The 14,647-nt window shown below is 40.7% G+C and overlaps 1 protein-coding gene across 25 annotated transcripts in view; it reads right to left on the reverse strand.

Annotated features, from left to right (window-relative positions):
- The window catches only part of ARHGAP24 (Rho GTPase activating protein 24), a 514,890-nt gene that overhangs the window by 90,034 nt on the left and 410,209 nt on the right, over window positions 1-14,647 (reverse strand). Inside the window, exon 1 of one of the 25 annotated variants that reach the window (XM_065597534.1) lies at window positions 11,621-11,892. The exons of 22 other annotated variants lie outside the window; for them this stretch is intronic. In XM_065597534.1, the coding sequence (XP_065453606.1) occupies window positions 11,621-11,627 (7 nt within the window). In that variant the 5' untranslated portion in view covers window positions 11,628-11,892. Of the gene's footprint in view, window positions 1-7,843; window positions 7,977-11,620; window positions 11,893-14,647 lie in introns of those variants that run through there. 2 more of the 25 variants (XM_065597540.1, XM_042856435.2) reach the window with 2 other exon arrangements.

Consider the following 14,647-nt stretch of genomic DNA (forward strand, 5'->3'; position numbering starts at 1 on the left):
GTTATCTGCTGGGAACTTCATTAAAGCCTCAGGATCTAGCTTCAACAGGAAGGCTGAAGCGATTGAAACAACAATCAAGCTAGCCACTGTTGTTTTTACACCCACTGTCTCTTCCCCTAATCAGGATGAGCAGCCAATCACCCACACAAAGAACAGAAGCGAAATGCCCATTATCAGGAGTAGTCATAACTTCATAAAAGGGAACAAAGCCTCAAGTATCAGCTGCCCAGAGATAAGCATCTCACTTTTTCAGCATTACAAATAAATGGTAGGGATTAGACGCTATTGTTCACTGAAGGACACACTTGAGGACTGTCTGACTGCAGCCTCAGTACAGTGGCTTCATAGGCATCTCTTTACTCTTAGCCAAACAGATTATGATCTTTACTCCCTGAAAAGAACAAACACATCCGAATTGCTATAGGACTGAGTGGTATAGGAATTGCTATAGGACCGCAACAGGAAAAAAGCAGGAGAGTTAGAAGTGAGAAGAGGAAGCAACCACAAACACGTTATGTCCCAGTGCTCACAAGTGAAATGTTACAGCACCAACTTCAAGACTTAAATAAAACAGGTCCAGGAAGACATGTTTTTAGCCAATAATACACTTGGGCTGGTGGGGGTTTCATGAAACTTAAGGACTGGGGTCAGGACTATCACTGATGGCTCTGAAATACCCTGCACGGAGGTAGTTGTGATTAAGAGGAAAGTAGAGGGAAACTAGGGGAAAGGATTTTTTTAAAATGGGTGCTGCAGCTTTATTTAGTACATACAAGGCTCTTGGATCCAAACCCAGCTACTTCCTCATTGAGTGTGGAAGCTCCCCAGAAGACCATAAAAATGGGGCTGTTCCATTGCACAAGGTGAGGAAGCAGAAAGCCAAGGGACAATACAGGAGATGCGCAGAACCAGTGCAGCGTGGTGCTCTGTGGGGGCCCCACTGTGCAGCAAGTGCATGCTAGGCTGGGGAGTAGTAGGATGATTAGTTGTTGCACAGAACCTCCAGCCTCTCTTCCTTTCCCCACCTCCACCCGAGGAGGCTACACTGACTACTTCAGCCTCCAACCTAGCACCTGCCCTGTGCAGCTGCTCAGGATGGGTGCTGGGTTAGAATTTGCCCCTCAGCAAGTGAATGCCCTGTTTATTAGCCATCATTCAGCATTCCATTTAGCTTCTAAAATACATTAGTTGATTGACAATAGATGTAAGGTTATCAGCTTACATGAATATCCATCAACAGTAAGAGGTACAACTTTATTATTATGCACTGTATGGCTCCACGGCTTGGTAGGAGACATTTTTCCCCTCTGTAATTTAAAGCAACTTGGACCAAATTCATCCCAGATTTAACTCCACTGATTTTAATGGGCTTCCACCGAAAACATGAATTTTAGCTTAGTATCTTATCTAGGACATCAGTGTTACTGATTATCGTGAAGAAAGAACAGTACATGCTTCCAGATCAATCCTTCCTCTTTAGCATATCCCATGGTGTACACTGCATGAAACTGCACAGAAAACCAGCGCCTAATTCTAAAGTAACCCAGTGTAAATCAGAAGTAATTCCCATGAAGTCAGTGGAGTTGCACAATGGTCAACAACTCTTTTATCAGTAGGTCTACACTGCAATTGTACATGTGATTCCTCCTCTAATCTAACTTGAATGATAGCGAGAGACAATCCATGCCTCAAAGAGCTCACAATCTGAATAGACAACACAGACAAACGGCAGGATGGGAAACAAAGGCACAGGTAAAGGACGTGACTTGCCCAAGGTCACACAACAAGGCAGCAACAGATCTGGGAATAGTTTTTAGGTTTCCTGAATCTCAATTCAGTGTCCTATCTAGCAGGCCACTTTGCCTCTCCAGTGCCAATTGGAAATATTAATCTTCTTCATTACCTTGTGCTGCTGCATAGTGTTGTTATGCAAAGTGGTTGCATGACAGTGATGGGTGAAGCAGTGTTTTGGGATCTTTCCGGATGAAAGGGACTATACAAGTCATTTTTCAGCAAACTGAATTGCAGTTTCTCTGTTACTGCAATATTAGCTTACTCACTGTACTGAATTGTTCTCCATTTACAACTTCCAAGCTAAAAATATTTTAAAAGCAGCAGTGATGGATGAATTTTGTAAGATGCATTTTAAGTATTCTTGTATTCAGTGCAGTGTATTTATTAATTTATTTAAATGCTACATGCCAACATGTTGCCATCATTTCTGGTGGCTTTCTTTTTAAACAAAATATTGTGTTTGCACATTCTTAGAGACTAAGTGTATTTTAAAATAGCCACTCAACTGTCTAGCAAGCAGCCATTTAAAGATTTTCTGATTGTGTATGCGTTTTCTATTACTACCCCCACTGGAATTTTACAGGTCATATATCACATGACCTTATAATTGCTTGGTCATGCATGGTGACCAAAGCTGTATAGCTGTGTGAACCCAAAGACAGTGGAATCCAGTGGGATTGTCTATGGTGAAAAGATTAAACCAGGTGGAAGAAGACAGGAAACCACAGTGATCAGATGTGACTTACTATGGCTCTTGTAAATAAACTATAGTAGCATGCACAAAACCTACTATTACCAAGTTCATCATGTCACTTGTAGAGCTCCCTATGATGTTTTCGAGTTTTCAGCTTAGATGTGAGTTTTGGGATCTTTTGTTTGTTTGATTGGACTCAAAAACAGTGGGCTTTGTTTATTTCAACTACTGTACAAATAAAACCATTTATGAAATTCAACAGAAATCTCAGGGTTTGTTTTTTCTGGGTAAAAAAAAAGCTTTCAGGATGTTCCACAGTTCAGAGTTAAAAATGTATTTCCCTCCATCTCCTACCTGATTCTAATAATTGAACCATTTTCCTGGCCACAAACTGTTCACTAAATTAAGATGTTCACATGAGGGGGCCAGATTCTGACCTAACACCACTTTTAAAATGCTGTCACACCATTGATTCATGTGGAATTACTCCTGATTTACAATGGTGAGCAATTAAAATTAGCCCCTGTTTTTATAATCAAGTGATGTTTATATTACCAGAATTAGATCAGATCTGGATCCAAATTTCCCTGAGGTTTGGGGGTTTGCCGTTTATCCACCTCTTAGTAGATCATAAATAAAAACCAAGTAGACATCCATCACCGAGTATTGAGGGTTTGTGTCTATTTACAGTAGCAAAGCATTTAAACTTTCTTTGATTATACTAATGACTTTCCCATCAAAAAAGCTCACTACATAATCTCCTTGCCTGGAAATTTGGAACTGAGTGTTGCTAAATGCTAAACCCTCTATTCTGCTAACAATCAGTGTATGCCCAAAAGAGGAAGTAGAGTTAGGTCTTAATTTATTAAAATCACAAGCAACTTGCAGCTTTCCCTGCCAATAAAGAAAGAAAGAACTCATTGACAGCAGAGATGCTTCACAGAACTCCTAAAGATGTCATAAAACTAGGATATGATAATTCTGTATTCCCTGAAGTATTCTCTGTAATGCTATGGCTGCACAATAATAAAATAACCTGGAGCCTGTGATACAGGCATGACAGTGGATCAGGCAATTTTTCATTATAAAAATTTCAAGAGAGCTGTGAGGTTCCAACTATAAGAACAGCACTAATAGACTCAGATCTGCATGTCAGTACTTGTACATGTGTGTTAAAGAGGATGTGCATCTTCGATTAATTCAGTACACATTGGTTTAGATGCAGTTCCAATCCATCAGTCCATATAAAGCACATGTGAAATATACTGCACAGGCACTTAAAAGTTGGGGTGGGGAGGAGCACACAGTTGTCTTTCAGGTTTTAAATTAATTAATAAAGATACCTTTGGTGCTAATTAATGTAATCGCCATATTAAATTCGGCTAGATAGGATACAGTTTAAGGCTCTAAATTATTCTGTCGCGTATGCAAAATCCTCCCTGCTTCCCTACATATTAATGGGCCAAGTGTATAATCTCTGCCCAGTGATTACAGCTCTTATAAGGCCATAATAAACATGAGCGTGCAGTGGTATCGTTAATGAAGACAGGTAAAATGGAATGACAAGATTAATTTACTCTGAAATGTTAAAAAACAAATACATCAATATGTTAAATAAACAATGAGATGGAGTTGTTGAAATCTGGGGGAATAGTTATGATACGCACAAACCTTCCTCCTCTGAGTCACTAGCTGGGCAGGAATGAAAGGTATTACCATCTGATGGCTGTTCAGTGGCTTGTGTGCCAATCTATTTACTCACCGCTAGAAGGGCCAGGCCAAATTAGCATTTAGACGTGGGCAGGGCAGCCAGCAGAAGCTTCAACTACTATTGCTTGTGCTGCAACCCTGCTATAATTAAACAAGTGGCATCAAGTTTCACATGCTCTTGCTTTAGCATCTTTCACCAGGATTAAACTCTGTTAATAAAAAAAAATTCAAACAGATTCAGGCCTGTGGCATAGTCCAGGATGTAGATCGGAACCAACTATGGAGCAAATTGTCTCTTCTGTGTGCTCAGCCACAATGAACTGTGGACATAAATCCACTGGGATCTGGGGGAACTAGTTGTCTTCCCTTCCCCTCCAGGTCACCATGTGCCACAGTGTGGCTCTGCTTGCATTCTCTTAGAGGGAATGACTGGCAGATCTACAGGCCCTATCCCTCCACCATTCCCGCAGCAGCAAGGTGCAGGAGTGAGGTTCCCTGGTGGAAGTGCTCCATTGCATGAGGGAGTTGTGGACCCCTCCCTAGGCTCCTCACACCCTGTTCCCACTATGTGCAGGGAAATTGTACTAACCATATTAATTCTGCTGCACGCACATAAGTTGAGCAGGATTTGTCCCCATGGCTGTAATATGGCTCTGCATGTGGCCTCTGTACATGATGTATTTCAGTGTACTGAAGCAAAAGTCATGGAGGAAAGAAAAAGAGCATAGCATTTCCTCCGGCTTTCTTTTATATTCTTGAACAGAAATCATCTTCAACCATTCAGTTCTGGTATTTGCAGTCTCAACCAGTCACTTAACTTATAACGCGTATATATAAGTTATAGGGAGAGACAAGGGCATCCAGGATGCTGTGCTTGTGCTCCATGAGCACAACAGGAGGGAATTAAATGCTAGTGTGCAGCCAGAAGTGATCCTCAACCAGTGAGGGCATGATTAGAGGCCTGTTTCCAGGGAGAGTAACATTATTGACATCTAAAATAGAGACAGAGTCTCTTCTTAGTGCGCTCTCCCCAGCCCATTCTGGGTAAGTCTACATGGCAATAAAGAAGACCTGCGTCTGGACCATGTCAGCTGACTTGGACTTTTGGGGCTCGGGCTGCGGAGATATAAAATTGCAGTGTAGACATTCAGGCTTGGTCTGGAGCACAGGCTCTGGGAACTTCTTGAGGAAGGAGGGTCCCAGAGCCCGGGCTCCAGCCTGAGCCCCCAAACCCGAATGTCTACACTACAAATGTATAGCCCCGCAGCCCAAGTCAGCTGATATCGGCCAGCCGGAGGCTTTTTATGCAGTGTAGATATACCTCTGAAGCATTCTGCCTGCCACAGCACTATACCATCAGAATACCCCCAGCAACTGCCACGGGTGTCTTGGGGCACCTCTGCTTGCACGCCTCTTCCAGCAGTGGTGCTCTGGGTCTAAAAGCCACAATAGGGCCTCAGACATTGAACTGTTGTACTCCAAACAAATCTAACCTTACAACACAAGCCAGGGAAAAAAACAAAATAAATTCTAAAAATTAAAAAGGAAGGTGGTTGGGGTTATTTTTAGGGCTGTCGATTAATCACAGTTGACTCACGCAATTAACTCAAAAAATTAATTACGATTAAACAAATTAATCACAATTAATCACAGTTCTAATCGCACTATTAAACAGAATACCAATTGAAATTTATTAAATATTTTGGATGTTTTTCTACATTTTCATATATATTCTGTGTTGTAATTGAAATCAAAGTGTATATTATTTTTATTATAAATATTTGCACTGTAAAAATGATAAACAAAAGAAATATTTTTCAATTCTCCTCACAAGTAAAGTAGTGCATTCTCTTTGTCGTGAAAGTGCAATTTACAAATATAGATTATTTTTTGTTACATAACTGCACTCAAAAACAAAACAATGTAAAACTTTAGAGTCTACAAGTTCACTCAGTCCAACTTCTTGTTCAGCCAACTGCTCAGACAAATAAGTTTGTTTACATTTACAGGAGATAATTCTGCCCTCTTCTTATTTACAATGTCACCAGAAAGTGAAAACAGGCATTTGCATAGCACTTTTGTAGGTATTTACGTGTCAGATATGCTAAACATTTGTATGCCCCTTCATGCTTCGGCCACCATTCCAGAGGACATGCTTCCATGCTGATGACGCTCATTAAAAAAAAAGTATGCATTAATTAAATTTGTGACTGAACTCCTTGTTGGAGAATTGTATACCCCCTGTTCTATTTTACATGAATTCTGCCATATATTTCATGTTATAGCAGTCTTGGATGATGACTCAGCACATGCTGTTCATTTTAGGAATAGTTTCACTGCAGATTTGACAAAACGCAAAGAAGGTATCAGTGTGAGATTTCTAAAGACAGCTACAGCACTGGACCCAAGGTTTAAGAATCTGAAGTGCCTTCCAAAATCCGAGGGGGATGAGGTGTGGAGAATGCTTTCAGAAGGCTTAAAAGAGCAACACTCCGATGCGGAAACTACAGCACCCAAACCACCAAGAAAATCACCCTTCTGCTGGTGGCATCTAACTCAGATAATGAAAATTATCTTTGGATTGTTATCGAGCAGAACTCGTCATTAGCATGGACGCATGTCCTCTGGAATGGTGGTTGAAGCATGAAGGGAATATGAATCTTTAGCACATCTGGCACGTGAATATCTTGCGACGCCTGCTACAACAGTGCCATGAGAATGCCTGTTCTCACTTTCAGGTGATGTAAACCAGAAGCGGGCAGTATTATCTCCTGCAAATGTAAACAAACTTGTTTGTCTGAGCGATTGGCTAAACAAGAAGTAGGACTGAATGGACTTGCAGGCTCTAAAATTTTACATTGTTTTCTTTTTGAATGCAGGTTTTTTTGTACATAATTCTACATTTGTAAGTTCAACTTTCATGATAAAGAGATTGCACTACACTACTTGTATTAGGTGAATTGAAAAAATACAATTTCTTTTTTGTTTTTACAGTGCAAATACTTGTAATAAAAATTAATATAAAGTGAGCACTGTACACTTTGTATTCTGTGTTGTAATTGAAACCATTTTTTTTATAAGGAAAAAATTATTGTGTGAGACTCCTTCCAAGTAAAATTCAAACTCATTTTTTGTTGGTTAAACTGTCACCATAGAGCTGGGAGATTATCTATACTTCCAACCCTCCAACTGAGCTGTTGGCTTTCTGGGGGGCTATTCATGCTGTCCAGCATCAAGGGTCACAAACTAAAGTTACAGAAGATAGAAATCTTTGAGTCTTAACAATATTAGTTACAGATTATTTTCATCTCTTTTATGGATTCTACTCATATCTATCAAACACCTGAAACAAACCAACAAGCAAAAAATACAATCATCCTGACTAAGATGAAAATATATATTTTTGATCAGTGAGAAGAGTTATAAAGATTTGAAAAAATTCCTTTGCTATCCCTCCCCTTTAGTCATTTAAACTTCCCATTGCAAATACACTCAGGGTGTACATTAAAATTAGCTTGCTTCAATTTACAGAAATTTAGCTTTGTGTAGTCAGTTTGCGTGAGAAAAGAAGTTAAAATAATTATTCAAGCAAATCATGTTTTAGCATCTTCCATGTTAATATGGCAAAGTCAATGACAATTTTACCTTTTGTATTCTCTAGCAGGAACTTAATCATTTCACAGCTTGACATTTCCAGATAAAGTCTCCTGGTTTGTGTGTGTGTTTTCATAGGTATGCAGAGAAAATGTGTCACAGACCTCTCTACTGGCTTCCTTCAAGCTCAACTCTGGTTTTGTCAGTGTAAGAAGAGAGACCAGTGACCGTACATAATAGCTCCTAAACTCCCCCTTAGCAATGTTTACATGGCTGGACTTGACAGAAACTGATTGCAGACTAAAAATCACACCCACTAGTCCCCTAAGTACAAAAGGCTCAACAATGAGGAGACTAAAGTGCTTTAAAGGCAGACTTTGAAGTGCTTTCCTATATTTCACTGTCATTGTGTGTTTAAAGGCCAGAGCAGACAACACCTTTTTTTCCATAACCTTTCAGGCCACTTCTGTCTCTTACAATGCCTAGTTGCACTGTTGAAACTTTTTAAAGTAATTCCAAGGAGCTATGGTTAAAATGTATATAAATATAAAAATATAAATAAATAAAATAAAATAAATATATCAATAATAATAATAAAAAATAAAATAAAAATAAATAAATATAAATATAAAAATATAAAATCTCTCCAAGTCTGCAATCTTAGTAATCTATAGTGTTATTTGTAACACAGGTAGACAGACTTGTTTACAATATATGATTTTTAAACTGATAGTTATTAATGTTTGCAATTGGCTCTGAGATCCTGGCTGAAAGTTGTTGGCCTTTGAAAACCCCCAAAAAGCCCAATTCTAACTACCCTAATGGCACAGTGTATGGAGACCACTTGTTCTGATTTTTTTAACATGTTCTTAGCTTTGTGTGAATTAATATCTAATTTGTGTCTGAATTGGTTATTAAAGCACAGAGCTGCCATGGCAATAGTTTCTAGAGAAATTAAATAAGCAAATATATATATATACACACATATTACTGCTAGAGAAATACATTTTTATATAGAGCACAATTTAATAATACCATTTCACCAAAATGCTCAACATGTCTGTCTTCCTAATTAAATAATATGGCCAAGAATCTTATACTTTATACTTAAGAGGCACAGGCACTTTTGAGGGGTGAACCTCAAAAGGTTTACAAGTTTAGTTGAGTCCCATGAGATGGAAGTGCTTTGGGAAGGAAGATAAAGGTCTTACAATTAAGTATACACCATGTTTCATCATGAAAGATATTCTTTTTCAAATGTTGGAATATGATTAGACCAATAAATAAGAATAATTTCCACAACACCAAAGTGCGACCACCTCTGGAGTGAAATGCATTTGCTAAATGGCAGTGTGCAGCTATACCACAAAGCCATTTAAGTTAAGAACGGTATGTCTCCTTGAAGCTAGAAAGGCAATTTAGGTAGGCACAATGTAGCTACCAAATGTGGGATTTGGCCAGAAAGCCAGAGTTAACACCCTTATTTTTTCATCTCTCCATGAAGATGGCACTTCTAATGTTACAGTGCTTTCTAACACCATAGGAGTGATACTGGATCACAAACAGCGGAGAAAGTAGAGTGCTGTTTATGGAGTCAGAAACATGCTGGATTTTCCTTAGCGCTATCCCTTCCCAAGTAATGACCACAGAAAAGGGTTAAACATTCAAGGTCGTCTAACACTGGGATGACAAGAGGACAAACACATTCTTAGCATTCATCAAGGGGCATTAATATGTGCCACCATCATCGTTATTATTCTTATAGAGATGAGGTATGGAGAAGTGCTGGACCATTATCTAATTCAGACACAACTCCCCTGGGAAATACTGTCTGTTCAAATTGCTGACCATCACCAACACATTTTAATAACAGACTGGAAAAGCAGCCTCTTCTATTCATTTTTTTGTTGTTGCTGTTGGGAAGAGGGTGACTCTGACAAAGGCAGCACGGTATCACGCTGGCACATCTGCAGCAACTTGGACCACAAAGCATCAAGTGAGATGAAACCACAAAGCCAGAAACACGGTAACCGTCCAAGTGCAGCTTTTTCATTAGAGATGGCCCTGAACCAAAACCCTTTATCTGAGCCTCTCCCCCCACCCCCCTCTTCCGGAACTTCAGTAGGATTTGGATCTGAATCAGTATTTTGCTGTTTGGGCCCATACTATATTTATTAATCTCCATGTGCATAATACTTTGAGTTATAACAATCTCATCTTCTATGTGTCAGTTACATTTTAGCTTTTAACTCTCATGGTAACAACAACTCTCTCAATAAGGTTGGCTCACAAGCCAGCTGTTACAAAAGCCATGTGTTGGGCTCCCTTTCACAGGAGGCCAGTATAACTGTAGAAGGATGATAAACACATTATGAAAAGGTAGGGGCTCTAACTCTTGCCAGTTGCTAATGGCTCCAGACAAAACCAGAGCAAAGGATCAGCATGATATATCATTCTAGCTGCCCCACCTTTCCTCCAGTCATACCCCCTATACTAGCAGCAGATGGGGGAGACACAGAAACAACTATACCATTTCTGCATCACCAAAGAATCCCAGCCTGCTTGCACGAGGGTGATACTGTAGGAACACAGGATAGTGGGCTAGATGGACCATTGGTCTGACCCAGTATGGCCACTTATATTTCTTATGATCTGCCCACAGCCGGCTACACCAACTCTGTGGCTTCAATATACCTGAGAATTTGGCCCAATATTTCACTGTTAATCTTCTGTATAACAGTAAACATTTAAAATAATAACAATGCCCGTTGTTCTTGAAAATCACCTTGATTTTCATCAAATCATATTACCTGTTGCTTCATTCTGACAGAAACAGATTCAAGAAACAACCCCCCAAAACATGACATTGATTACATTTAGCAAAGTGCACACTTATTTTTTTTTTCTCCAGCCTGGTGTCAACCTGTCATCCTAGGTTATGTGAGGAAGGATATTACTCGTAAGGCAGAAGACTACTGTGCTTGTGTTTTCTCAAACTCCAGTATCAGCCAGCCAGCAAAAAAGTAACAGACTCCTGACATCAGGTTGAAAGAAAAAGGTGGAAAGAAAAACACTGCATACCACAAAAATCTCTGCCACACTGCCTAAAAAACTCTATCAGGGGAATGGTTTTGAAAGTACACATACTCCTGTCTACGTCTCTCTGTCACACACACAACTACATAGTTGGCAAAGTGAGGTAGGAATGGATTAAATGATTTTACAGACAGGAACATGAACAGCTGTTAGATTCAACAGCTCTAGGAACAATCTACTTTATGAATTATGAATTTCAATATTACTAACGGTTTGCTTCAAACTAACTAAAACATGAAATTTACATTAAAGATAAGTCTGTCATTCTCACCCACCTTTACTAAAGTATCTAGCACAGTGCAAAATTCTTCCCCTCGGATGTGCATTGGACACATATCAGAAAAGAATTTGATCTTCATTCACTTACCATCTGGCATACATCTAACAATGTCTCGTCTTGCTTTGATTTAAAAATATCTAATTCCTAGCCTTGGGAAACATGCTGATGCAACAATTTAAAACACTGTATAAATTACCAGCAGTCACAACAATCTACCAAAGATTATGGCAGCATTTTTAGCAACTTTATATTCCACCTTTCTCTTTTACAACATTTAAGGCTGTAACCTTACAAAATTCAGTTTTAGGCCTACTCTACACTAGAATATTAGGTCTGTTGAACTACATCAGTCAGGGATGTGAAAAATCACACCCCTGAACGGCAGAGCTAAATGACCTAAGTCCCCATGTAGACAGTGCTAGGTCTACAGAAGAATTCTTCCTTTGACTTACCTACCATCTCTCAGAGAGGTGGGTTACCTGTCCCACTGAGAGAATCCCTCTCGTCAGAGTAAGTAATGTTTACACTGTAGCGGTACAGTCGGGCAGATGTGCTGATGTAGAGTTTTAAGCAGACTATAGTCATACAACATTTTTCCAATTTACACTTTCTAATATTCCAGTCTTTCACCATAAAATATTTCTCCAAAGTTCTTCATAGGGGAGCTTAAAGCTAAGTTTTATCCCCTTAAAGCAGAGTTTCACAATATGAGACTTTTTTATAAACCTCTCTCGCAGGAAATAAGGAAGGGATTTCAAAGCTACTGGGATGGTGAATAGCAACAACAGTCTAGTCTGAATTCTATCTGATAATTCCTGTCTTTATTTCAACATAAAGTCAGACCACATAATATACTTATTCCACTTTGGGCACATTGAGCAATGTCAGTCAATATTAATTAAACACACAGAAACACTATCGTGACCACCAGACTGCTCTCAGAACCTTTAAAACAAAGAGTTCATTTTGTTACTCCAGTTTCCAAAAATAACCTCTCATCTTGGGTAAATTTAGAATTTCAAGGGAAAGCGGAGAGGGTTTCAAATAACCTTATTAAAATGCTATTCTTATTTTAAAAAGGCCAGCCATTTTTATTTGCACAAAAACAAGCAGGGATGCAGCCCTGGGGCAAACACATACACAACCGTCGCTTAATTGACAGGGAAGTAGTAATGGAAAGTTTTCACTGGTTAGTAGATTTCACTTTGTGGAATTTACTTTTGCAAAAGGTTAATCCCGTAAGTGTTCAGGGGAGGCAGACGTCAAGCTCCTATACATGCTGCTGCATACAATTTAGAGCTTTTATAGCTAAGTGTGGAAAGGTCAGGAGAGTCCATCAAATTAGCATTTCTGCAGGAAAACCCAAATGAACAACAACTGGTGTGAGAGATCCTCCCTTCAGAATCCAGTGGAGTGGGACAAAAGAGCCTGATCTTAGAGAAAAAAATGTAAAGCACCTTTATACAAGAGGTTCTTAAATGTTTCCATATTGTGACTCCATGTGACTCGGTGTCTTTTCTTCCAACTAGCCATTAAGAAAAGTACAGGGAAGTCGCATCTTACGCGGGGGTTAGGTTCTGAAGTCAGCGTGAAAGGCCGAAAATCGCGTATAGTCAAACGCTCATTGGGTGGAATGGCAGGCGTAATCGCCCGCACTACAGGTACAGTATTTAAATTGTTATTTTTCTTTTTTTTTGGCCGAGCGTGTATAGTTAAAATCGCGTAAGTTAAATGCGCCTAGGTTGCGACTCCACTGTAAGTTGTGAACACATACTTTATGCAATATAGTTAGGGTACTCTGGATAGATGAAGGGGGAGAAAACAGTTTGAGACAGGTGTTATACTAATTCAGGAGTAGCAGCGGTGGGTTCACTGTCATATGCTCAGTGTCAGAGCCGTTAATAAGGTATTTTTGAACCACTTCCATTACCTAGCTAAGGTTGGAATTGTGCAAAATTATATTATATATATATCACTGCTAGCAAAACCAGCAAGCAGAAAAGGACAATCACATTACAAAATATTAGGCAAAAAATGAAGGGGATTTTAAGTATGACGTAGAGACCAGCCCTGACATCAAGAAATGTATTTAGCTGAATTCGACCCTGGGGACATACAAGATGGCATGTGTCTAGGATGATGCCTTTTAAAGAGATTAGTTTAGATTGACACCCCTGATCTGGATATCTCTAAAGACAGAGTAGTCTGGCACTATTAATTCAAAAACTGCTCTGCTACTGACACAGAGATGATCCTACATGGTTTGCTGGAAAAGTGTGGGGTTGACATGCAGTGCAGATGTAACCCAGAGATCATGACAATGCTGAAGGGGAAGCAGGTGTCAGTTGCTAAAGCTTCCTTGCCGAATGGTCTAGTGTGTCCCCAATTTTTGTGCAAAGTGGGAGGCAGCTAAGCCACTGGCTACCAAAGCAGCTACGCAGGGTATATTCCATATTGGATTTCTACAAGGTAAAAACATTAAAATCTCTGCTAATCATCAATCATTGTCACAACCCAGCCCCAGGAACTCTGGTTACTTTCATCTTCAACTTTGCTTTTTCAACTGATGCTTCCTACAGCTTTGAGAACCACCACTGGGTGTAGAGGATATAAGTGCAACCATTCCTTTCAGGCTATTGTCTGGTGATCGTTCCATAATAACCCAAGAAGCAAGCTGTTGAATTTTTCTCCTTGGATTAGGGTGACCAGATGTCCCGATAAAATCGGAACTGTCCCGATATTTAACCCTTTCTCCCACGTGCCGATCAACGTACAATCGGGACGCCATTTGTCCCAAAATTCAGGTAAGGAAGCAAGCAGAAGGGAGGCACTGACTGGACTGGAGCACCCACAGGGAAAATTGCAGCCAAGCTCCCCCTTCCTCGCCTCCTTCTCCCCCCGCTCCCTCCCAGCGCGCCACATCCCCACTCCTCCCCCCCTCCAGCACTTCCCGCCACCTAACAGCTGTTTGGCGATGCTTAGCACTTTCCAGGAGGGAGGGGGGAGGAGCAGGTATGCGGCGTGCTCAGGGGAGGAGGCGGAGAAGAGGCAGAGCAGGAGTGGGGACTTGGGGAAAGGGAGTGGAATGGGGGCGGTGCAGGGGTGAGAAGAGACAGGGGGCAGGCGAGCATCCACCCCGCAGAGGGGAAGTTGGTACTGTACAGGTGAGTGGCGGGCGGGGGGTGAAAAGGCGGGCGGCGGGCGAGTGAGCGGACGGGGAGGCGAGCGGTGGGTGGGGGACTGAGGAGGGACACAGCAAGTCAGCGGCAGGCTGCAGGATGAGGAAGGGCGCGATGGGGGGGCCGAGCGGGGAGGGGGCAGGATCTGGGGCACAGTGGGGGCGGAGCCTGGGAGGAGCGGGGGTTGACTGTGGGTGGGACTGATGGCACCCCAATATGTCCCGATATTTTAGTGTGGTGATCTGGTCACCCTACCTTGGATAAAAAGGTTGACAACTGAAATACAGAACTATGACAAGG

The sequence above is a fragment of the Chrysemys picta genome, chromosome 5, assembly GCF_011386835.1.
Source record: "Chrysemys picta bellii isolate R12L10 chromosome 5, ASM1138683v2, whole genome shotgun sequence".
Lineage (NCBI taxonomy): Eukaryota > Metazoa > Chordata > Testudines > Emydidae > Chrysemys > Chrysemys picta.